The 25,837-nt window shown below is 46.0% G+C and overlaps 1 protein-coding gene across 1 annotated transcript in view; it reads right to left on the bottom strand.

Moving 5' to 3' along the window:
• Nucleotides 1-12,664: 12,664 nt before the first annotated feature.
• LOC121153657 (synuclein alpha interacting protein) overlaps nucleotides 12,665-25,837 on the bottom strand; it is a 60,743-nt gene continuing 47,570 nt past the window's right edge. Inside the window, exons 8-11 of the mRNA XM_040976336.1 lie at nucleotides 25,163-25,255; nucleotides 23,516-24,584; nucleotides 22,264-22,334; nucleotides 12,665-13,080 (exon numbers count right to left, since the gene is read on the bottom strand). Coding sequence (XP_040832270.1) covers nucleotides 12,996-13,080; nucleotides 22,264-22,334; nucleotides 23,516-24,584; nucleotides 25,163-25,255 — 1,318 coding nt within the window. The 3' untranslated portion in view covers nucleotides 12,665-12,995. The remainder of the gene's footprint in view (nucleotides 13,081-22,263; nucleotides 22,335-23,515; nucleotides 24,585-25,162; nucleotides 25,256-25,837) is intronic.

The raw sequence follows: 25,837 nt of genomic DNA, 5'->3' as shown, positions 1-25,837 counted from the left end.
TTCCTTACCCCTGTAATTTTTATGGTCTGTGACACAGATGCCAGAAAACGTACTCTGTGATTTAACAAAATAGCTAAATAGTAAGAGTTTGTTAGAGAGGGCTTGGCACAAAAGCAGAACATTGATCCTTCTTTTTCCTTGGCCTTGAAAGGGTTTTATGGCTAGTCCCGGATCCCATTCACCTGGAAAGCAATGGTCATGAGTAGGACTAAAGCTTGCCTATGTGGACATGTCCCTGGAGAGTCTTGTGACCACTAAGGGGACAGCGCACTAGGAGAAAGCTAGGATTTCTCTTCATTTGTATTTGTATCTTCCTTTGTACCTCATAATGTGGTGTATAAGCAATAACAGCAACATTATCCTTACCCTAAGCTGTTAATGTTTAGAAAAAGCCATTACTGACAAAACAGGGCCAGAGCCCCATGGCAGCCTGCACACAGGGAGAACTGAATTTCTGTAAAGAGCTCTATAGCAAAGACTCCAAATCTAGTGCAGGTGGGTATAAGCAATGGGCACAGGACCCTGCACCCTTTGTCTTGGATTTGCAGTAGAACTTTGGTCAGGATTTCTAGGTTTAGGGCCCAGGAACCAACAACTGACTCCTGCATAGCCAACAGGTTAATGAAACTCATTTGGTAAAATGAATGGATTTTCATTTCCCCACAGATGCGGTATGGGGAACTCATCAACTCACAGTTACTTGGCATGGTTACTTGCCTTGCAAGTGATAAGCATTATCAAACCATCAACACCTAAAATTTGGGAGATAACAATACAGTATTTAAAATTTCAGGCTTCCTATAAGGTGGACAATCTGGTAGCACTGGGCTAGTATTCCTACATGGTAAGAATTAGTGGGACTAGAATAAATATTCTTGCCCTCATAGGGCATGCTCTTCCTGACTTGTTACAATTTCCACTCTGCCAGAGGTACTTGGTAAGGATACAGATTCTTGCAGGGATTTGAATTCATCACTCCTGATTTTGTAGGATAGACTCTGATGGCCGACTAAGGCTAGTTGCGTGTATGCAACCCCTGATTTACAGCATTATGAAACACATGTCAATGGTGTCTATGAGAAGACACGAGAATTTCCCAGTGTTACACAATAGCTCCTTCCCTTCTCCTCCAAAAAATTCTAGACTTTCATTTGGTCACGTACCAGGTGATATTTCCAAAAGGGAAGTTGACTTTCAGGGTCCAGAACAGACGCAGGGATGTTACAGCTCTCTTACTCCTCAGTAGTTTCTCAAGACACAGTCAAATATATATTTCGGGATCAAATTATTGTCCAATGTTGTCATCTGTTCCTTTCCACTCCCAAAGAGAATTCTCTAGTTGTCTGATTGTACTTCTTCAAAATAGGGGTTGGTTTCTGTTAGAATGAGAAGTCAATGTACATAGGAAAATGATATAGAAAATAGAAAGCTAGAGGAGAAGAGGAGAGGAGGAGAGGGAAAGGGAGGAGAGGAGGAGAGGGAAAGGGAGGAGAGGGTTTGGAAGGAGAGAAGAGGAGAAAGGAAGAAGAGAACGTTGTGGGGAGACAAATTACCCAAGCTGTGAACAGAAATGCTCGGCATCAGCCACAAGTGGGAAGGGGAAGGGTGGAAGACACAAACACTGTTAATAAATCTTGTTCAGGTTTTGTGAATGTGGACCCCTTTGTAGCTTTTATGAAACCTAAGTAGGTGATTGGATTTTTTCTCTTAAAATTACTTTGGGCTGCGGGAAGACACTTCCTGGTGTAAACCTTCTCTGAGGCTAAGGTGTGTATCCCAGGGCACAGAGGTTAGGCCCATGAACAGGTTTTCTTGTGTAGTGCCTTCTGAGGGATTATCCTGTCCATCTGATGTTCCTGAGTGGCTAGGAACACCACACCTGTTGAAACAGATGTGTGATTGTATCTAGGTCTTCTGGCCTCAGATTCAATGTGTATCCTTTCTTTTTCTTTTTTGAAATTCAAGACCTAGACAACTGAGACAGGTATTCCTGTTCTCTTCTCTGTTTCTTTTATTCTATGGTTTGTCTGAGATACACAGTCCACATTAAAGGTCATACTGCTTCTGGGTCTGGGATTTAATTTCTTAAATATATCCCAGGCCAACTGGAGTGCTAGAGTGTATTACTTTTTAAAAACCAAACCCCTACTAAGTGAAAGGAGAGAAGGGCATGTTTAGATGAAAGTGCTTGATGTTCAAATTCTGCAGTTTGTGGACATTTTATTGCTCAACACAATTTCTCTAACCCTTCAGGGCATTTTGCTTAATGGTTTCCCTAAGCACAGCCTGAAGAGGCTTCAAAGGGAACCCAGGTTTTAGCAACACCACTCATATTCCAGTTTCTATGAGTCAGATGTCCAAAACCTTGTATAAATCTCAAGTTTTTCCCATAAACACTTACGCCCAGGAAATATGGTGAGCTACATTAACAAGCCACATCAGACATCACACACCAGGGTGGAAATAAACCAGGTAACTCCCACGTAACCAATCTCTGTGGGGGTGAGGAGGGAGAGGAACTCTAAGCAGATTTTAGATGGGTTATGCTAAATTCTTTAAAGATATTTGTCACTATTTATCTGACAGTGTTGAATATGAATTAATTAAGAATTGGGTTTGTGATGTCGTAACACGGTTATTTCAAATACACCAACAGGATGATGTGTGATCCATAAAGTGTACCCTTCATGACTATTTATTCTGACAGTCCAGAGGAATATGAGTTATTTCTTAGCTTTCACTTTATTGAACCACATAGGAGGTCTGTACATACCAATAAAACATAACTTTGTGAAGGGATATATTTTAGTTCTTTCATGGTTACAAAAAAATGAAGCGTCAATTGTGACACTTGATGAGCTATTCAATCCTTATTATTGTCTGTCTGTATAACTGGCTCTTTTCCTCTCATTGTACAGTTGTTTTGGGTTGGGTGTTTGTCACGGCTGAGTCAGTCATAAGAGGTTTCACAAAATATATGGAAAAGCAAAATGAAAAGATTAGCTGATCTTGGTACAGAAAGCTTTAGAAAGTCATGTACTTTCACCCCACTATCCCCAGAAATAGCCTGTGTCTCAATCACTAGGCCAACCACCCACCCCTGTGACAGTCATGTGCACAGTAATCACACTATGTGGGCACCTGAGTAGCAGCATATACATTTTTCTGTAACCTGTTGCTGTGGACATGCTACCTGGGGGCAGCATGGCTAGGCAGCAGGACCACAGGATGAGGATGGAGGAAGGATGGTCCAGGATACATGACTTGAGCGACCCAGAAAGGCACTGAGAGTGGGGGAAGTCTGCTGTCCCATCAGCAGACAGCCCAGGGAGTCACATCTATCTGTGACTTTCAGAAAGCACCAGAGGTAGTTCATCTGTCAAATCTGCCAAGCACCTTCCATTTTTTCCCCCAAAAGTTTATTATTGAAAAGCAGACAGGAGAGCTCTCTTGACCTCTTAAGAAGAAAAAAAAAAAAAAAAAAAGGAAGAAAAGAAGAAGATCCAACAGCAGGCAGAGTTGGAGGAGTTGCTGCATTTCTGCTGGTTTCTAACAGTGTCATCTTTCAGAAACTAACGTCAGCTGAATCGGCCAAGTTTTGGGGCACTGGTAGGGCCTGAGCTAGAGTTTCGGAAAATGTTAATACTTACTTGAAACACCATCTGACAGCCATTCTGCAATACTCATTGCACAAGAGAGAAAATTTTTCAGCCCTGGTTTTTAATTTTCTTGTCTTTGTGGGCTTGGGAATGGACCTCAATGTTATTTTAACTTAGTTTCCTCCAGGCAAAGAGATTTACTTCATTAGATAGCCAATCAGGGAAGCCTGTTGCTGAACATTTCATGAAGCAGAGGCCACGTGTTCCTCTGGTTGTGCTGGAAACACAAAGAGTGCATGGAAGGGGAGGTGATGCCAATGGATATTCATGCAGGGTGACTCTTGGTAGGTGTCCACTGGGCCAAGAGAAATTGCAGCATCATGGTTTAGTATCAGAGCTGTGAGTCTTGGTTGTCTGAGTTGATAAGTGGAAGGCATTTGCACAGGAGGCTGCTGTGTGCTCAGAGGCAGAAGCAACGGGCCTCCCACTCCCATCTTCTCACTCTCATGCTGGGTGCTGACCTGTCTCCTATGAGAGATGCATCACAATCCAGCAAGACTTGGGAAGACAACATCGCAGTGTTTTCCTCACAGAGGCAAGAGCAGAGCCAGGTGAGTGTGGTGTGTCCTGCAGTCCACACTAACAAGCCATGACCGAGTGTGTCCTCCTGGAAGTAGGCTTGGGATACAGCTGTGACAGTGCACATGGGTGGAAGGAGGCAACTGCACTGACGGATGACATGATGGCTGTCATCCCAGGTCTCACTCTGCAATTATGCACAATTTATCTTATTTACCACCAGTAATGAGCTTATTAGGGTTAGGTATGCTGTTTTGAAAGAACACCCTTTTCAACAAGGAATGTAACGGAAGTAAGTTCCACAAACAACAGAGCAACTACAGTGGTTTGCTTAAATATCCTCAAGTCAAATTAATGTAAATATGGAGTACATGAGCAGAAACTTCAGTGGAGAGGGGAAGAAGTGTCAGCAATTTGCTGGTTATCTTTCCAAATGGTTGCAATGATCAGGGTGTGGCCTGGCTGAAAGCAGGAGCCAGGAGCTTCATCTGGGTTTATCATGTGGGTGCAGGGGTCCAAGTACTTGGGCTACCTTCTGTTGCTTTCCCAGGTGCTTTAGCAGGCAGGTCGATCAGAAGTGGAGCAACTGGAACTTGAACCAGCACCCTTACCAGATGTTGACCTTGAAGGTAGAACCTTAACCATTTTATGCAGTAAGCTCAACCAAGATGAGGTCATCTTAGTCTGTGTCTCAACCTCTAGGTCAACCACCCATCCCTGTGATGGTCATGTTCACATTAATCACACTATGTGGGCATCTGAGTAGCAGCCACCATGTCTGAATACACTTGACTCCAATAACAATCCTTACAGCACATCTGCCTGGCCTCAGCCAAATCAAGAGTTCTTCCTTACAACAACACTGTCCTCAATTCCCACCACAATTCTGTTGCTTGTTATGCATTTTATGTATGTGTACCTGTACGTGATTTCTCCAATACTCCATTGAAGGCCACGGCCATCCTATGCTTTGATCGGCCTTGCTGTGCACCCGAAGTTGCTATGGGTCTCAAGATCAGTGAAGCAACAAGCACAGACAGGACAGGACAGCACAGGGGAAAGGCGGGAAAGTGATAGGGACACTGGTCCCTATCCTGCCTACTTAACAAAGGTCTAGAGGTGAGCTTGTAACAGCAGAGGCAGACATGTCACAACCACTGGGGAAGTTCTCGAGGTGAGAAAGGCAGGAGGCAGAGCTGGAGAGAGGGATCCTAGGGAAAAACAGGCTGAGCAGTGCTACTGTGATCCACACAAACCTTACTTGCAAGAAAAACCCACGTCACAGAAGGCTCTTATTAGAAACAGAAAGCAGCAGCCATTTCTCTATTGAGACAGGTCACCCCCACCCCAGGACTAACTCTAAGAAGAATTTATCTTATGGCTCCTTCTAGACCAATTGAATTTTTAAAAGCATGCTGGTTTCAATAAGAGTTCTATAAAAAAATGGAATTTGTTTCTATGTGGCTATTTCTTATATTGGTTTTTGATAAATGCCATAGTGCAATGCTATTTCTATGGAGACTTAGGATATGGTTCAACCACCGGCAAGCAAAAGAGGCTGATGGGTTACATCTGGACCCACAGTCTGCTGCTGGGCCCTGTAAATGGCATGTTTCTGTGATCTGACCACAGGCTGCCAGATTAAGTTATCAACTTGACATTATTAGCAAACAAGCAAGCCTGAACTCAAACAGAATGCAACCTGGGCTGCATTTTTTTTGCAAGTTCAGGAACAGTTCTACCCTGGTCCACACAGGCCCTTCAGGATGGGAGCTAGGTGAAATTCCATCTATATATAATGATCTAACCCAGATCCCAGCATGTCCTAAAAACCAGGAGGCATCACTCAGAGACATGAAGTGTGCTCCAGCAAAAGTCCTCTGGTTTGCATGTCTGTGTGAGCATGAACCACAACTAAGCTTCCTGTGTACCCTGGGACTCTTTAAGACTTGAACATGTTAAAATGCCATCCTCTAACTGGAGATCAGCAAGCAAGAGGCGTACTGTACATCGAAGGGACAGGCAGCAAGCAGGGTAAGGCAGGTGATACAGGTGGGCAGACCCACACGAAGGGAGTTCCGGACTGAAGCTCTAGAGGAGGCTGGCCCCGAGCAGTCCTGGGGTACAGGCCACCCAGGAAGGGGCCTCTTCAGTCCAGGGCCTGGGCCTGCTGTGCTGCCAGCAGCTGGGACCTTCCTTGGTTTCTAAAGGTGTGCATACAGTAGTATGCTACAGGATTTACTAGGTGTCGTGGACAGAGCAGCTGGCCACACCTACTTCAATCCTGCAGCACAGCAAAATGCCCCCTAAACCTGCAGACAAACAGAATACCCTGGAAGGCTGTGCTGTTTCATCAGCCTACACACACACCTGTTCTGCCAACTGAGTATACTAGTTTGGCTTTATGTTTCTCTGCCCCTTCCAGACACCACATATTGGTGATTTAGTCACTTGGCAGAGTTGGTTTTATCCGACAAGAAATGCGGGGTATGCCTCAGGTCTTGTGCTGGAACTGAAGAAGACAAGTTCCTTCCCTCTATTCTCTTTCCATTTTCTGACACCTGACTCTGGCCCTCTGGGTTGATGAAGCAGTGCTGCACGGCCAGGTAGCAGAAAGTGAAATGCTGGGACAGAACGTGAGGCTAAGGTGCTTGTTCCACAGAGCTGCCTCGAGCTCCAGGCACTGGGCCCCAGGCTGCAAATCCTCCCTGAGTTCACTGACCAGCTCAGGTTGTGTGAGCCCTTTTAGTGCCAAGGACATCAGGGAAGGTTATATCACCTGGGGCCTTTCACTAGGATCTTTTAGGGAGAAAGGATACTGAGAAAGCAACCGGCATTTTCTACAGCAGTAATAGGATTTAAGTTATTCTTCCATGGTTCCTAACTGGAGGAACACTGGCTTGAAGATTTTCCTTAGAGAAAGGGTATTGATAAAGCATAAACACTGGCCCATCACAACCGATCACAGCATCTTTCAAACTTACCTACTTCACTCAGACTTTTCACATGTCATCAAAAGCACTAACAAATGTAGGACCTACAACAGAGCTGTGTACACAGCAGGTACCCAATGTGTGCCTGAACTGTGTGAAGAAAGAAACACATCTGACTCACAGCAGAACTCCTTACTACATGAGTCTCTTTGAGGTCTCCCATAAAGAGCAGCTACAAGGTGGTTGGAGAACAGTATGGTGCAAGGGTCCAATCTCTGGCACACTTCAGTCTTGGTTATGCCATTGCCAGATGGGGGAGCTTGCTGGTGATCTGACATCTATAAACAAAATTCAGGCAGTTTAGAGAAGCATTGCATAAGAATGGAAAGACTAGGCCCTTTCTGACGAACGTAAATATGCAACAATCCCATCTTGCATTGAAAAAGCATTGCTCCATCTTCCCCCAAATCCCTCTAGAAAAGCCTTGCTTTCTGCAATAACGATTTAAAAAATTCCCCACACATGAAACTGTAGCATTGCAGATGACGTCCAAATGATGCATGTATTGTATACACCCCTCTACAACACTCAACAGCCTCTTCTCCATGCCCCACTCCAGCCTGGGAGGACTGTTCCTCTCAGGGCAGGATCCTTATCCGTCAAATAATTTTTCTCAAATATTGTCTCAGTTAGGGCACCATGATGCCAACACTTGAGGCCATGGTGAAGCTGGAAGAGCCTACACTTCAAACAAGCTCATAGATGCTGCCAACTTCACACTTCTTGACCACACTGAGGGTTAGCAGAGTGCTGGTATTACAACTTGTTGCACATTATTTTACACAAATACTTTGCACAAGAACCCATGTATGGTGTCAACCTAAGTGTCCACTGGCAGATGACTGGGTACAGAAATGTGGCATAGACACAGAATGGAATATTATTTAGGCATAAAGAACAAAATGCTGTCTTTCAGAGCACCAAGGCTGAGTGCAAGGACACTACACTTAACTGAGATAATAGACTGAGACAGCCAGACACTGCATGGTGTCCCTCACATGTGGAAGCCAAGAAAACTGGTCCCATGTAATAAAAAATACAATTGTGGTTACCAGGGGCTGGGATGTCAGCAGGGAAAGAGGACAAGGAGAGCTTTTGGCTGTGAACAAAATTATAGTTAAATTGAAAGACTAGGTTTGGTGTTCTGTAGCACAGAGGGTGACAACAGTTAAGAATAATTTACTGTGTCCGGCTTGGTGCAGTGGTTAAGGTCCTCGCCTTGCACGCCCAGGATCCCATATGGGCGCTGGTTCTAATCCTGGCGGCCCCACTTCCCATCCAGCTCCCTGCTGGTGGCCTGGGAAAGCAGTCGAGGACGGCCCAAAGCTTTGGGACCCTGCACCCATGTGGGAGACCCGGAAGAGGCTCCTGGCTTCGGATCGGCATAGTATCGGCCGTTGCGCTCACTTGGGGAGTGAATCATCGGACGGAAGATCTTCCTCTCTGTCTCTCCTCTCTGTATATCCGCCTTTCCAATAAAAAAATAATAAAAATAAATCTTTTTTAAAAAAAGAATAATTTACTAAATATTTCAAAAGTGTCAGAGGAGATTTTGAAGACTCCAAATAGAAAGAAATGATCCACATCTATGTAACTGGATATGCTAACTGTATACACAGATCAAATTATCATACTGTGAGGCTGGTTCTGTGGCACAGTAGGCTAAGCTTCCACCTGTGGCACTGGCATTCCATATGGGCACTGCTCTGTCCCAGATGCTCTACTTCTGATCCAGTTTCCTGCTTACGATCTGGGAAAGTAATGGAGTATGGCCCAAGTCCTTGGGTCACTGCACCCACGTGGGAGACCCAGAAGAAGCTCCTGGCCCTTAGCCTTGGGTCCATTCAGCTTTGGCAGCTGTGGCCATTTGGGGAGTAAACCAGCAGATAAAAGATTTTCTCTCTGTCATGCCTTCTTTCTGTGTAACTCTTTCAATTAAAAAATAAATCTATATTAAAATATCATTGTTTTCTATAAACACAACAGTATTACAGTTTGTAGAAAAAAGAATTCAAACATAAGTTTACTTTGCTTCAAAAATTTGAAATTCATGCATTATTTTGTCATGATGTACATTACCATGAATTTTTTTGAGATGTCATTGTATATACAACTATTATGTGCCAATTTCAAACCAACTATATAACATACTGATTTAATACTGATGCCTGAGTTCTACCCAAAGAAATAGTTTCTATTTGCTTGGGCTCCATTGGGCATCAGGGCTTTCAAAGTTTCTCCCGGTGATTCTTCTGCATAACTAAGGTTGAGAATCACTGCTACAAAGTGATTAGAATTCTTTCTTCCACAAGCCTTTCCAAATGCACCATTGGGTAGATTAGCCATCTCTGTAGGCCCCCATGATGGCTGATACCAAGGCCTGGACTTTTCAAATTCAAGCAAGGACCTAGCATAGGGCCACATTCTTGGCATGAGCTCAGTCACACATGAACTCATGGGCAAACTGAAAGACGCTTGCTTTACCTACAGGCTTGGCCAGAGCAGCAACTTACTTTTCATTGTAAAACTGGGTCTTGCGCATTGCTTCTTCCCACAGTTCCTCTGGCAGCTGCTTTCCAAGGAATATCCTACAACCAGGGCTTAGGGATCTTGCAGAGTGTAGAGAAGAGAAGAGATGAGAGTGAAGAAGGAGGGTGACAGTAAAGGAAAGAAGGAACCGGGAGAAAGCGAACTGGAAGACAAAGTGGGGATGGAAGGAAAGCAACAGGGAGGAGGTAAGCAAGGCAAGGTAAGGGTGCTGAAAATAGCTCTTTGTAAGGTATCTGATAATCACCAACCATGAGATACAGTAACAGATTCTGTTGAACTCTGTAAACTTAGGGTCTCATTAGGAGATGACAATCAAGTGCTTGCTTGAGAAATTATGTAGAACATTGCAGCAAAGAGTAGAGGGGAAACCCTACCAGACAACACATGAGTATAAATGTGCACCTGTCAACACTGAGAGCTTAGGCAGCACACAGTTTGAAGAGGGGAAAGAAACTAGCACTGTTGCAATGGACTCCATATTCTGATCATGTTTCAACCAGCACTAAGTGAAGCCGTAGAAGCTGACAAAAAATGAATGTGTAACTTGGGAAATCAAATATTGGTAGGCATTTCCTCTAACTTGTGCCTTTATGTTGCTTAAGACTATTCACTTGGAGGAAAAAACTTTCTCCAGAGCTTCTTGAAAGAGATCCTCAGAATAGCTTATCCCCATTCCCAACCTTGTCATGTATTTTAAAATTAGGGCTGAAGTCTTGCTATCCATGTTTTAGGAGAATAAAGAAGGGGCATTCAATCCATTCAGAGAAGGGACGGTTTGGAATCTTGTCATCTTTTATAAGACATGCTTTAAACTGGATGTGTTGAGCTTGGGCACTGCAAGTCTCTTCAGAGGTATAAAAGCCAGTCCTTAAGAGATGTTCACAGAGGTCATGCCTGTTTGTTCATGGTGGCGCTGCATTTCCCCACGTAGTCACATATGGGGATGGAACGCGATGATCTCACCAGCTGAAAGGGAGTGAGGGCAGGGACCACAAGCTTCCACTTCCTAAAAGGAAACACACTCAGTCTCTCTTAAACATGTAGATGAGCCTCAGTTTCTACAGGGAAATCCAGAGTTTGTGCTTTCATTAAAAAACAAACAAAAATGCTGCAACAAAGCCAAGTTTGTGGTAAGGAAAGCCACCACTTCTACTCACTTGGAGCAAGCATAATGAACCTATTTCATAAGGAACTTGGGCAGGAAAGATGTGTTCACGTGTGATTTAAAGGCCAGTGGCTTAAACACAGGATGCACTGTCGTCCACTGTACCCGGACCCTGCCTTATTTTCCTGACTTCATCATGTTTGTTATTCTTGCAGCTTCTGTCTTCAGTGCTGTACAACTGGAGATGCCAGGTGTCGAGATGAAGGCAGCACCTTGTCTTTCAAACTCTTGACGTGCTCTCTGCTGTTTTATTGGGAACTACAGCTTAGCAGATCTCTGCAGATTGCCCAGCCCCCTCCATCCTCCTGAAGAGCTGAGGAGCTTCCATCCTTGGCCAGGACCAAGGCTGGCTCCTGGTGGGACTCCAGACTCACCCCCACCATGTCATAAGCAGCAAACACGGAACTCTGTGTGCGCACACACACTTGCTGTACATTCCCAAGAAGAACCTCAAACAACAGGATAACTCTGTGAAATGTGAGGACTCACTCAGAGGGCACAAACATGGAGACGGGACATCCCACATGAGGAACAGACATGGAAGAAATGCAGGAGCAATGGACAGGACTCCAGACAAGGACAGAGGCACAGGGACTGCGTCTCACACACACACTGCTCTCCAAGTTTGAAGGAACCTACCTCCTCGATGTGTATGCAGGCCAACCCTGCCCTCACGTGAACTTCCAGAGGAGCCAGTGTCCCACGCTGAAGACCAAACAGGCATCCAGAAGTAGAGACAGTGCCCAAACCCTGATTCCTGTGTGCCGGGCCAATGGTCACGCACCATGGAGAGAGCATAGGGTGGAACTCACAGCAAATCTGTCTGAAAGCCCAATTCTGCCATTCATGAGCAAAGCTGCCTTGCAGACAGGACTTAAAACTTCCTGAGGTTTCATTTTCTAATCCCTAAAATGAGCCATGTTATCATCACAGGATAATGTCTCATCCATTAAAGGCACCTGAGTACGTAGTTGTTCTGTAGTGCCTTGTAGCTCACCAAGCCCAGGTTTGTGGGATAGCCCCCACATACGAGATGACTTCCCACTTCTTAATAAAATTCTGTGCCCCAGGAGACAGACTGGTGTGCACTGAACTGCAGTAACACTGCTGCTAACTGTGACAATAGATACTTCTCCCTCCTACGGGTAACATTGCATTCTACTTTCAAACTTAAACTTGAAAGGTCTCTTACAGGCCATGCCAACACTTTGAAAATAAAACTCCTGTAGTTTCAACATCTTACACGATAGGAAAAAACCTTCTGGAACTTGGGGCTTACCGCGGACTGAAAAAGTTGCATCAACAATAGGGGCCTTATGAACTTGGGCTCCACGCTGTCTCCTGAAGGGATTAGACAGGTCTCATAACGTGTCAGAAGCATAATAAAGAGACCCACGACGCGGTTAAATCCTTCATTGTTGCCAGTATTTTTCCCATGTCAATGCTGAGATTTGAGAAGGCAGAAGGAACTGACTTCACTTTGTATACTTGTCTGATCCTTCAGTACTTCATGAAACACACAAAGTTTTATTTGACTCCTACGGGAAAGCAGTAAACTGGGAAGTTTGTTCCTGAAATCAAATATCAGCAATCAAAACACTTTCAAAGTCCCTTAGAAATCAGAACATCACAGATTTATTACAAAGTAGGGTTCCCCTAGCTTTATAGGTGGCTGTTAACAGTGTTTTATTTCCTTTATACAAAAAGCAGAAATGACAGAAAACAATACCACTGCCCTGGTCTCATGGAGGAACTGAGCCAAAAGTGCCCATAATTACGGGGACAGGGAAGTTCAGCCAACGTTAGCAAACATGCATGCAACTGGAACATGAAATGAACATGGCTGTGTCAGTGTTCTGTACGTGGGCTGGCTCCATCCAATGTTAAAAAACACTTATCCAATCATGCTTTGAAACAGCATCTCTTTAAAAATGAGTTTATATACATTTATCACCCCCAAAAAACGTATCCTAGAGAGTTGAATACTATGAATTTAAGGCATCCTGATACTTCTATTCTTCTGCTGGTGAGGTGGTGTTGTGGTGGATCTACATCCGGTAATTTCCAATGGTGTCCCAGGGACATTGATGAAAGATTCAAAAAAGGAATTTACAAGAAGAGTTCTTTTGACTCTGGCTCAGCAATGTGCTTTATGCTGTAGGATTTCTTCATTTTTCTACTGATGTCATTATGCCTAAGTAGAAGAAAAACCACAAGCCCAAATTAGATAAAACCACGGTCGTTACAAGAGACTACCACTAAACATTTCGCCAAAAATGGAAATTATCCACACACAAACCACACTCAAGAACACTTCATTCCAACAGGGAAATTATTCTCTTTTCATATAAACCACTCTTAAAACAATAAAAGCAACAGTAACATAAAACTCCTAATACACAGTGACTGAACTTTGTTTTTCAGCTCCAGAAGTAATTTCTCAGTCATAATGACTGGAATCTTGGTGTCCTACCATCAAGTGCATTTACCAGAGCCAAGCAGAGATGCGCAGAACTGTTAGCTGTGTAGGAACAAGAGACTGGCATGCACTTTGATATGAATTTTCTGGGAACACTTTTGTTTTCCTCCAAGAAAACTGCCAAAGATGAGCCATGTCCCGAGAGCAGGCAAGCCTGCTGATCACTTCCCACTGGTCCACGAGAGAAAACCTGCAAAGGCCACGCAGCCTGCTCTCAGGGTTCCAGCACACATTGAATGATGACGTGGCTTGATGGTGACCTGGAAGTCACAGTTCTTATCTCTACTTAATCCTTTGACTAAAGCGTCAGAGTTCTCCATTGACAAGAAAGGGAAAGGGAACTTGACAGAAACTCCTTGCTAGCCAAACTTGTGTTCTAGGCATTTCTAATTACACACATTTACCATTCACTTTGAAATTTTCTATTTCAAAGGAAGATTTACAGAAACAAGGAGAGATAGAGAAAGGATCTTCCATCCACTGGTTCACTCCCCAAATGGCTGCAATGGCTGGAATTGAGCCAATCTGAAGCCAGAAGCTTGCTCTGAGTTGTACGTAGATCCAGAGGCCCAGGGAGCTGAGCCATCCTCTGCTGCTTTTCCAGTTCATAAGCAGCGTGCTGGATCAGAAGTGGAGCAGTCAGATATGAACTGGCAACCTTAGAAGATGCCTGTGCTGCAGGCAGAGGATTAGCCAGCCCACCACATATTTATCATCTTGCATTCATCACAACACTAAAATGAAAATCAGTAAACTTTAAAAGGCATATTGATCCTATAGGAATAAGGAAAACGGATGAGGAAATGATAATAGAAAAATGCTAACCATATTTAGTATTTATTCAGAAGAGGGAAGGCAGATGGGCACTTGGGAATGATTTAGCAGTGCAGAAAAAGCAGAAATCTAGGCTTTCAGTCAGCAAACCCAGCATGCTGACTTATAATTATGTTACAGGAAAGAAGAACAACATGCACTTCTGAAGACGACAGCAATTATGGAAAACAGCCAAGAAGCTCTCTACACATGAATATGCAAAAGCCTCCCACATTAGGCAAAAAAAAAAAAAAAAAAAAAAAAAGAAGAAGAAGTACAAGGGCACAATGCAGTAGCCTAACCTAGTGGCTGAAGTCCTCGCCTTGCACACACCAGGGTCCCATATGGGTGCTGGTTCATATCCTGGTGGCCCTGCTTCCCATCCAGCTCCATGTTTGTGGCCTTGGAAAGCAGCTGAGGATGGCCTAAAGCCTTGGGACCCTGCATCCTCTTAGGAGACCCGGAAGAGGCTCCTGGCTTTGGATTGGCTTACCACTGGCCGTTGTGACCTCTTGGGGAATGACTCAATGGATACAAGGTCTTCCTCTTTCTCTCCTTCTCTCTGTATAACTGAATTTCCAATAAAAATAAATAAATCTTAAAAAATAAATGAGTATGCCACTTTTACTACAAACAGGAAGCAAAAAATATAAATTGTATCTGACTGTCAACATTTAGATAAGATATATATTTTTCATCAGCAAATGAGAAGAAGCCATGAGAAAACCAATCAAGTACTACTGGAAACAAATACTGTTGCTGCAAAAGAAACCCAATAGCTAGGGTGGCAGAGAAATGTCAGCAAAAATGCTAGAATGTACGACGACAAAGATAAAAGTGTGAGTAAAATAGGAAGCACAAACAGAAGACCTCAGGATCAGTGTGTCCAAAAATAAAGTAAGAGGATTTTTAGCAGGAATAAAGAGACAAAATGGAAGAGGGGAAATTGTCAAAGAAATTTTACATTTTCTATAACTGAAGCACAAGACTCCAGAGTTTAAAAGCCCACTGGGTGCACAGCCCAGGAATGAAAATAGGCCCACAGGTCGGTGAAGTGTGAAGACATCAAAAGTTTGGGGAAAATTGATTATAGAAGTTTTTAAGGAATTAGCATTCAGACAGGCATGGGCTCTTCACAGACACATGCAAGCAATGGAAAATGGAGTGGCTAAATCACCCCAATTCGGGGGAAGAACCATTGCCGCCTAGAATTCTATCCCTGTCCACACACCCCTCATTTAGTAAACTTAAGAGAGTTTGGGATAGTTAAGGTCTCAAGAGACTTAGTATCTATTCATCTGCTTACCAAAGCAGAATCCTCCAAAACAAGGAACAGACAGGTGCAGGAAATAAGTCTATAGAGGAGAGAAGCCAGAGAGGAATTCTCAGGCAATGAGGATAGGGCTGTGCCAGGGGTTCAGCTGTGCCCAGTGCCAGGCAGCCACCATGCAGCCTGAGGCAGGATGAAGGGACCCTCCCTGCACAGAGCGATACGAAGAGCACTTATGTTATATGAATGCACCCAAAGGTGGCTTCTGTCTTCAGCAAACAGAAGATTTAGACAGCGATGGTGAGCCAAGACATTAAATTATTGCCAAGGATAGTACAAACTTAAACAAGAAAGAAACTTTAACCTGGGACCACGTGGATTCACTGTGATTGGCATTCAGAAAGCCACAATGGAGACAAAGGTGGATTTAACTCCTGCTATCCTGGCAGGGGAGGAGCAGCTGGTGGATGTAAGCCCAGGTGTGAGGATGTAACCCAGTGCTGTATGCTCAACCAGAGTCCCACAAATTTGGTTCACTGATAAAAGTATGCACCACTTTCTCGAACCAGACTGAGTTCAAATCCTGACTCCACAGTTTGTCACGATCTTGGCTGCGTGACCCTGGTTCAAGATACATAACTATCTATTATCCAGTATGCCAAACTTGGATAATAAACATGTCTGCTGCAAAGTGTTACTATGAGGGTTCAAACAATAAACATGTATAAAATGCCTAGAATGTTTTCTGGGATACTGTACATCCAATCATCATTATTATCTGCCATAGTGGTAAGCCAACTGGTAACAGAGAAATTGAAATGGAACTCTGATGGGAGCATAGTTGTCACAAATAGGAAAGTATTAGAAAAATCAAGTGAAGGAAAGGCCAGTGGTGGGCTCAGGGGTGTGGGATGGGCAAGACACAGGGATAGCCGTTTATGGTCACACACCAGTGTTACTATTACATGCAGCTATACTACTTGAATAAGAAACTAAAAACAGAAATGTAAAAAGATGTATATCTTTGTGGACATTTCTACTTGGTCACCAGGGGTGCTAACGGTGAAAAGCACCGAAAAGAATACTTTATGGGACACAACTTGGCATGGCTGGCAGGTGAGTCTACACCAAGGAACATGCTCACTGAGGCACAGATCTGAAGAATATGCAGATAATGCAACCCTCCTGGAGCCCAGCAATCACTTAGCCCTGAAGTGCTAATACCCAAAGTACTGAGTAGCTCTGGCAAGAATAATTCCGCTCATTTGCCACTCCCTGATTACATTACTGGGTACTACTGAACGACCAAACGTGAAAGGGAAAGGTGTGATGTTAAGTAACAGTCCCTTTTTCAAGTAATTTTTAACTTGCGGAGGCACACCCTGTCCCGTCTGCCTGGTTCACAGCACGCAGAAATTCATAGGATCAGATTCAAGTGGTCTGTTCCACAGACGGTCAAAACAGGGATGCCTTGCTAATTTGGGGACCTTCTCAGAGCCACATGGAGAGCAGAGCCATAAATTCCAAGGACCAGAGAGGGGAAAGTGGGGGAGGTCCCAGCATAAAGTACCCCAACCGAAACTCACAAGAGGAAGGTGAACTTGGGACACCAAAGTTTTGGGAGGCTTTTTGTTTGTTTTCCTTTCTCTCTTCTTCCTCCCCTGACTTAGCCTTTCTCCAAGATTTATGAAACTCCTGCCCAGTGCCCAGTGCCGAGCTAGATCCTGAGGGTTACAAACCAGAGCAGTATGGTGCTGTTGAGGGTCAATGTGCAAACAAAACTCACGCCCATTCTTGGAATTTACCATGCTTCCAAAAGATGTGTATGATGACCAAGTCCTATACAGATTCCAAGTGTCTTGCAACAGGAATTCATCTTCCCACACACACAGTGAAGTCCTTGCTTAGGGATTTCGAGTAAAGAAATGCTTGGAGGAGGCACTGAAGGGTGTTTGGGGAAATCCTTCAGTTGGTCCTTTGTTGTATAATGATACTGAGGCCTTGTTGGGGCTTTTAACTGACTGGATCTTTACTCTGTTAGACCTATCTTCAGACCATAGAAGGTCTCCCCAAGAGGCCACTGAACTTATCTGGACAATAAGACGCTGAACTTTATGCTAGGCAGGTGTTTGCAAGCAATGAATCTCAACTGAACTTGAACTATGGTTATGCAACAAGGTGGAGGAATCCACCATGGGGGGAGGGGTATGGGAGGGGTGGGGGGGATCCCCAGCGCCTATAAAACTGTACTACATAATATAATGTAAGCAACAATTAAAAAAAAAAAAAAAAAAAAAACCTATGCACACTATGGCTTCTTGAACACTTTGGCTCTTTCAATGTACTAAGGTGCCCCTAGCGGTAGCAGACCTGCACTGCAAGCCCGGGACTGCTAGAATACACTCCTTTGGGGTCTCAATACTCCAAACTGGAGCAGAGGGAGTAAGGGAAGGAGGGAGGAGGTGGGAAAGCATCCTGGCGTTTTCTGACCACACTTTTTGAGAGCATACGCTCTGGTGGGGGGATGACTAGTTTCTAGGGCGGATTCTCCACGTTCATTTCCCGCCTCCCCAGAGCAGTGGTTGGAGAGGGAATATAGGGTTTTCCTTGTGGCTCATCATACTTCAGCACTGAGCTCTCCCCATCTTCCTGGGATGGGCCCTGTTTTCCCAGATTGTGCAAGGAGCCTCTGAAAGGAAACTCCGCATGTGAGTCATCCTGTCTTTCATCTCGGACACAGAACTCAGTTGTGTTTAGCTAGCTGAGGGATCTGACTTCCTAAACTGTTCCATGCACCCTGCACGTTGTTCTCTACACACAGGATTCTGTCCCAGTAGCAGGCAATCTCCTGCAGTTGTCCTAAGCAACGGCCAAGGGCAACTCAAAACTATGGCTTGATTTAAAAGAAGAAACTCACTCCACTTTTTGTAGAGAAATGGCTCAAGATGCCACGCCATAGGCACAAAGCTTTCATATGAAATACTAAAGGTTCCTTTTGTGAAACCCATTTGCATGCAGGGTCAGGCAGAGTTGGAGTGAGGTGCAGCACCACCCTAGGGCTCTCCTGGAGCATAGGCAGTTGGCTCAGGTTCTGTACTGGCTGTTGTCTTTCAGTGCCTGGTGATCCTGGTAGTCAGCCCTGGACTCCAGTGGCCACATATTGGAAATGAAAACACACAAAAACCTACCTCAGCTCAGGCCACAGGACCTGGGGCTGTGGTTTCTGATTAGAAAAAACCAACTATTTCACTAAACACTTTCTTTTTTTTCATCTTCAGCATACTGTTCTGGCTGTCATACAGGTCAGCTCTGGCCCACCCTGGGGGACTCACCCCTCACCTGTGCCACCAGCACCAACTGGCTGCACACTGGCCACTATGCTTTCCCCTACAGAGATCAGGCACTGAAGATGAAGATGTGCTTATCTCATTACACGAGAGTATGGCAAGGACGCACGTGTGCAGGATGATCAGGGGCCTCTCTGAGTGCTGACTGCATTTCCCCACTAGGGTTCTAGAAATGTGCAGTCAGGGGTCGGGGTGGGGTATGGCTGAGGCACACTCATTGGGAGCAGGTGTCGACCTGGGCCTTGCCTCTGCTTTCCTGATGTCTCTGGGCTCCTGTTTCTGTCTGGTACGATGACATGATTAGAAGAGACATGGGTTTGTGGGTGCTGGGAGTGTGGGAGGCTACTCTCACCTGTCACTGTGCACAGCATTTGTCACATCATCATGGTCTCAAGGGACTAGTCCCTTGAAAGTGGCTGTTGGACAACCTAGAAACTGCCACAACTAATATTATCGCCTGGCTCCAACTCATAACTGCTCGCATGGCTCATTCCTGGGCAGTAAACCCCACACTAAAGGTATTTTAAAGGTATTTTCACTTATTTGTTTTAAATGAGTCTCCTTGAATGCTGCTGCTGGGGTAGGGGACTTCCTGATGTTAACCCTTCAGGCAACAGTGCCAGTGTGGCCTGGGAGAAAGGTGTAGGTGATGCCCTCCGGGTGTGAGTAACCTCAGCCAACGGCACACTCAGGTCCCAGACAGACTGGAACTGACCGAAGGATGCTTCTCAGGCGTTGTAAGACTAGTAATCGCTAGCACTGTCCTGGGTAAGACAACGTGAAGAGAAAGCTGCTCGTTTCTACAGCGAGTCATTCTCTGTAACTGACACACGTTGGGAAAGCTGTTCTAAGTCATAAGGTTGAATCTAACCTTTAGGGCACTGGAAAGAAAACTCAGATACTTTGCTATCAAGCTGTGACCAGCTTAGAAGAATAAATAGCAAGCAGGACCTTATGATGTGATGCTAACGGTTACAATAATCATTGTTTCTTTCACCAGAAAGGAAGGAATTTCTCAGGACGCTGCGCCATGCCTGTCCTTGCTGCCATGCTGACCCGCCCACTGGCCACTCTGGCAGAGTGACTGCCATCAGTCTCCTGATTATCTGACACAAGGAGCTCATCTGGCCTTCTAGCAACTTCCCAGGCCAACACTTGCCCCACTGTGGACAGACTTTCACTGCAGCAGGATTGCAGGGACAGCAGCGACAGGCAGCAATTCCTCACTCCAGCCTTGATTTTCGAGAGGTGTCCCCACCCTCGTCAGCTGGACAGAGGCCTCCTTGCTTCCTCTGTGGAGGGCACTGGGTCAGTTTCTCCCTGCCTGTGTGTGACGCTGAAGCCTTCAGTGAAGCTGGACTCCAGCAGGCAAGAACCAGGGTTCCCGCTTTTATGCAAACTCAAGCCAAACTAAAGCCCCAATAAAGCACAGGCTGATAAACAAGACAGTAGTTGTGACAGAGTCTTAGAGAAGCACACCGAGCATTTTACATTTCAGAGTTTAAGTGTTTGCTGCTGAAAGCAAACTCCATGACTGCATAAAATGAGTGAACGCGAGGGCTTGAACATGGAGCCTTCAACAGGCTGCCGCTCCGGAGCTGGGAGGGCAAGTGTGACCGGGTGGATCTCAGCAACTCCACTGCCTTGTCCTGTGCTTGAGTTTTGCTCACTTGCCTGTGCAGAGAGGGTGAACTATTTTAGGGTGGGAAAATCTGCTGGGATACTCGCTGTCAGCTTCCCAAGGTAGCTACAGGAGCACACACAAAGGAGAACGTTTCTCCTTCGCTCCCAGGCCTTCTGCTGCCTCTGAGTCATTGCGTTTCTCTGCCCTGGGGGTTGTTGATGATGTCTGTTTATGGACAAAAGCAAAATCTGCCTGGCACCACAACACATCGGATCCAGCAAGGGGCTGTGAAAGGCTTTGGGGGTGGGAAGCCAGGGCTGGGGGTGAGACAACAGTGGGCTAACTCCAAAGTCTGGCAGGGGAAGGGGTATTCTTCTACTATTGCCTTCACTCCAGGCCTCCGGCTGTCAGCACTGGCCAAGCTCCCCTGACAAGGGGCTGAAATCAGTGCAGACGCATGCCTCTGGGCAACATGCGAGACTGGTCCAGGCAGTCGCTGGTGACCTGCAGCTCCAAGGCTCAGCCTTCAACTCCTGAATAATGAGATCCCCAGGGGCACCTCCTCAAAAGGACAGGGGCTTGCTTCCCCTGCAGCCTCAACAGAGACCTGGCACAGATTAATCTGATTAAGAGGGGGGGAACCAAAGGAGGATGATTTCCTTATGATTTAGTATTCTGAACTCAATTCTCTAACTTGCAGCTTCTTGTCTCTCTATCCTTCCCTCTTCCTGGAGGAGCTGGAAAAGTACTACATGGCATGTCATGATTTTTAAAGAACAAATTTAGATGACTTTACAGGGCTAGTTGGTGGGGGCTGAGACTGTGGCAGTGGACTGAGCCACCGCCCCCAACACTGGCATCTCCTGTGAGGGTTGCTTTACTTCCAATCTAGCTCCCTGCTAATGCACCTGGGAGAGCAATGCAGCATGGCTCACGTACTTAGGCCCCTGCCACCCACATGGGAGCCCTGGCTGCTTTGGCCATTTTGGAGAGTGAACCAATGGATGGAACACTTCTCTTCTCTGTCCCTCCCTCTCTGTAATTCTGCCTTTTGAATAAATACATTCTTTCTTACAGTCAGTCTTGCTTTAAAGTGGGTTAGGGGTTTAACTGCTGAAATAAACCAGTTAAGAGATGCTGACCGCATTCACTGCCTAGGAGCTATTCCTGCCTCCTCCTCCTGTTTTCCGCTTGCTGAGAAGTCACACACCGAAATGGCAGCAGGTGCCAGCGTTGTCGGAGGAGGGCTTGGCCCCAGGAGGTGCCTGCTCATCACCGGGGACATGAGCCTCTCTCTTCTGTGGGCTCAATCCACACTTTCCACATTGCAAACCTCTTCTCTGACACTGGGGGACACTTTCAAGGCTGGCTCATGGCGTGAGATTACGGTTTCCAATGCCAAGTTGGAGAAATTTCATAGTGGCAAAGCCTTGCTTCTCCTGAGATCAGCAGAATGGTGACGAAAGGAGCCTTCAGTCTGTAATCAGCCCCCAAATGAAACCCCAGCTCGGTTTCAAAGTTCTGATTCTGATCAGGGACTGACTCACTCCACCCAGGGCAGGAAATTTAATTTCAACCCTTTCTTGTTACTTGACGCCACTGAAACAAAGACTGAGTGCCAAAGGCAAGGAGGATACACAGTGAGGGAGAGAACAGAGCAGATTCCTCTATAAGACCCAGCCACCAGCCCATGCCTGCCGTTAGGGAGGGAGCTGGCCCACGTGTCCCTCCCCCTGGCATCATGCCCGGCTGAAAGGTGCTCTGGGGCCTGTACAGACCAGCTCAAGCGATCCAAAGCAAAGGTATAACCAGTGCTGCACAACGCCATTGCCCGCCCCACGTACCGTGCACAGCCACGCAGAGGCTCTTCAGTCAGCATGCTAGAGGACAGACTGATGCAGCTGCCAAACATCCCCTAGAGAGGTGCAATTAAAAAGTCATCTGAGAACATGCAAATGGCTCGGCATGTGCGCAGGCCCAACTGACACGAGGCATGCAGGAGAGAGATGAGAGAAGAGCAGGTTAGCCCACACTGCAGGAGCACCCAGCACTGCTGAGGTGGTTCTTCTTGTGCTACTGAGCCAGAGAGCCCACTGAGCTACCTGGAAGGTTTTATTCAAGTGACTTAAGGTTAAGACTTTTGGTGTCTTAGATCCAAGTGTGCCTATCCTAGCTGAAAACATTCACGCTTCCGTGTCCTCCGCAGCAAGTGCTAAGTGAGCAATAGTTTTTCTGTCCAATCAGAGGACACTAACTAAAACTTGATTTGGTAAGAAAAAAATCTAAACAGTTCTTAGACCTCACCGAGATAGGACTTTCAAAAGTATGGGGATTGTGACGATGTATGTGGAGGTCCCTCTGAATTGTTGGGTGGATGGTCTGAGTCACCGAGTTGCACAGGGCTGCTACACTGCTCCAGGACGAGGCAAGCACAGACCATGCAGGAAACACTGCCTCAAAGATGTGCACTTCTCTTACTCACTGGATATAAACCATGGCCTGCAGAACACAGTCTCCCAATAAATACAACTAAAACAAAAGCAGTTCATGGCACACTCTGCCATCTCCCATGTCCTGGCAAACATTTCCCGCTCTTATGGCCTCTCAGGAACACTGGTAGGTCTGTGTTGTAAAATGCCAATGCGGAGGCCCCTGTGGTGTGTTCAAGGTCAAGCAGGTAAGAGTACTGAGCAACAGCACCTCTACTTATGCACTTTTTCCACTGGGTTTGAGGATAAAGGAGGCAGGCCCATGAGGAGAACAAACTCTTTCTGGGGCCGAATCTGCCCAGGAGGGCCGTGACTCTGCATGATTAGTGGTTTCATCTAACAAACACCTCCCAATTGAGGAGTCCTAAGCCCCAAGGATGAAGGCATTTAGGGGTAATTTAGGACCAGATGGAAATTTTCTGTGATTTATTTACCATTCTCTCTTAAGAGAGTTTTCCAGGGGGAGAACAAAGGCAATGTACACTAAAGGGCCATGAATCCGACTTCCCAGCATTCCCTCAGGGTGGCTGGGGCCCCAGTGGGCAGTGTCAGGCAGGACACGATGGACTTAAGGGGGGAAGAGAGGAAATGTCCCACAAGCACTCACTGCCTTGCTTTTTCCTTTGCCAGCAGAGCTCACGAGGGTTCCCTTGGCATCTGTCATCTTCCTTCCGAGTGAGGTTAAGGGCAAGGTCGAGGTCTTCAGCTGACTGGCTGTCTGTGAGTTATTGTTGTTGTTCTGGTTACCACTTAGTGTCTCCATGATGGACCGGAAGGTCCCAAAAGGCCTTTTCAGCTGATCCCCTGACTCGCTGCCTGGGGGGGCCCGGGGGGCGGTCCTGCACCGGTCCTTGTCTCTCTCCCCACTTGGATCGGTGTTTGCTTGCTCCATCTGTACCACAGGCTCCTCAAAAGTAACTCTGAGTTTCAAGTTCTGGGATGTCCGGCGTTTGGACGAGGGGGACTTGAGGGCACTCTTGGGACTGGTGGCCACCTTCTGGGCTGCAGGGCTGTCGGGGCTGGGCTGAGTGGAGTCTCCAGGGCCCTGGCCTGGGGCAGTGTTCCCAGGGCTCACGTACTGGGATTCCACATCTGCTTCGCTGCTCTCTGATGTGGGAGACGGGCTATGGCCATCCAGAGGTTTAGAGGCCTTGATACCAAAAGGAAACCTGCGTGTGGACGCCACGCTGTGCTTCTTTATCATCAGGTGCAGGCTCTCGGCACTGTCCACACCCTCCACACTCTCAACCACGGGCTGCGGCCTGGGTCTCTCAGGCTTCCTCAGAGGGGTGGCCTTGGGGTCCTCGGCGTTGGTGGTGTCTGTGTCGGACTCGCTTAGTGACCTCTGCATCAGCTGCCTCAGCCTGGCCAGCTTCAGCTCTCTCTTTTCCACTGGGATCTTCTTTGGGTTTCTAGAGGAAGCCTGGGCATCCTGGAATTCCAGGGACAGCTTTTCCTGGGTGCAGACATTCTCCGAGATTTCTTTGCCCAGTAGCTGACGTAAGATTTTGTCAGGATCTTCATCTTTTGCTCTGGCCCTGGCCCGGCTGCAGGTGGACAGGCTGCCAAGTGCTGGAATCCCCTCTTGGAGCCCTGGTTTGCTTTTGGCTGCAGACTCCTCCTCTGCATCTGGAGACTTCCACTGGGCATTTCTAGAAGCAGGTGAGGATGGGGAACTGTAAAGAGGAGGGAGGAAGTAAGAGAAGGTTTCCTGTTGGGATTGGCTGACCAGGCCTCAAGGAGCTCCTAGGACTTTAATGCCACTAGCCATTTGAAACCAACACACATGGAATTAAGTATAATCACTTACTGTCTTTTCAAAGCAATTCACAGCCACCACCATGGCATAGCATGCCCCACACTGCATGCAGGGACCACTATGATTGTTAAACACATCTGCGGGTTCACTGTTCAGACATCAGCTTTGCAAGATTTTTCTAAGTCCCATTTTCAACAACTTTACAAACCTATACATCATTATTTTCACTTTACACACAAAGAAATTAAAGAAGCATAAGGAATAAGTGACTTGTGACAGTGCTGGAATAAATAAATGGCAGAATCTAAGACTGGCCCAGGTCTCCTGACTTTATGTCCACTGCCTTTATTCACTGTGATGGCTCATTTTAAATCCCTCTTCATTAGAGTAGAATGCTCTCTGTCATCATCCTCTCAGAAGACATTAAAAGAAGCACAGAAGAAGGCTCGGGGATGTAAAATACTTCAGGATTCTAAAGCATGAGTGCTGAGTTACCTGGGAGAGGAAGGGAGAGACTTGCCCTCTGAGTTCTGGGCTTCCAAAAGCTGCTGCAGCTGAGTCTGGAGGGTGACACGCTCCACCGTCTGTCTGTAGAAACAACAAAAACCCGTAAGCCTCTAGTGACTGGCACTGACCATGTGAGAGGGTCGATGGTCTTCCATGATCTCCAGCAAGTTATGATCAATTCAATAACCTTGACAATGTTTGTGGTCATCACCCTCACACGGCACACATTTTCTAAAGGAAAAAAAAAATCAAGGGACAACGTTGTGGCTTAGAGCGTAAAATCTCTGCATATGATGCTGGCATCTCGTGTGTGCATGTATCCCAGCCTCTCTGCTTCCGATCCACGTGCCCAAAAAGTTACCTGGAAAAGCAGCAGAAGAATCCCAAGTACATGGAGCCCCGTCACCCACGTGGAAGACCCTGATGAAGTTCCTGGTTTGGCCTGGCTTAGCTCCAGCTATCACAGCCATCTGGAGGGGTAGGGGATTGAACCAGCAGATGGAAGAGTTCTCTCTATACTTCACTTTTTCTGCGTAATTCTTTGAAACAAACAAAAACACACAAATCTATCTTAAAAAAATCAAAAGTACCCATATGGGTATTTATTTTCAGGTTAGTGAAACACTGTAAATAAATGCTCATCAATAAGATCAAGTGAATAAA

The sequence above is a fragment of the Ochotona curzoniae genome, unplaced genomic scaffold (genome assembly GCF_017591425.1).
Source record: "Ochotona curzoniae isolate NIBS_2020 unplaced genomic scaffold, NIBS_Ocur_1.0 contig_1, whole genome shotgun sequence".
In the NCBI taxonomy this organism is placed as follows: domain Eukaryota; kingdom Metazoa; phylum Chordata; class Mammalia; order Lagomorpha; family Ochotonidae; genus Ochotona; species Ochotona curzoniae.
The sequence above is the reverse complement of the archived record's forward strand: the minus strand, read 5'-3'. Positions and strand labels throughout refer to the sequence as shown.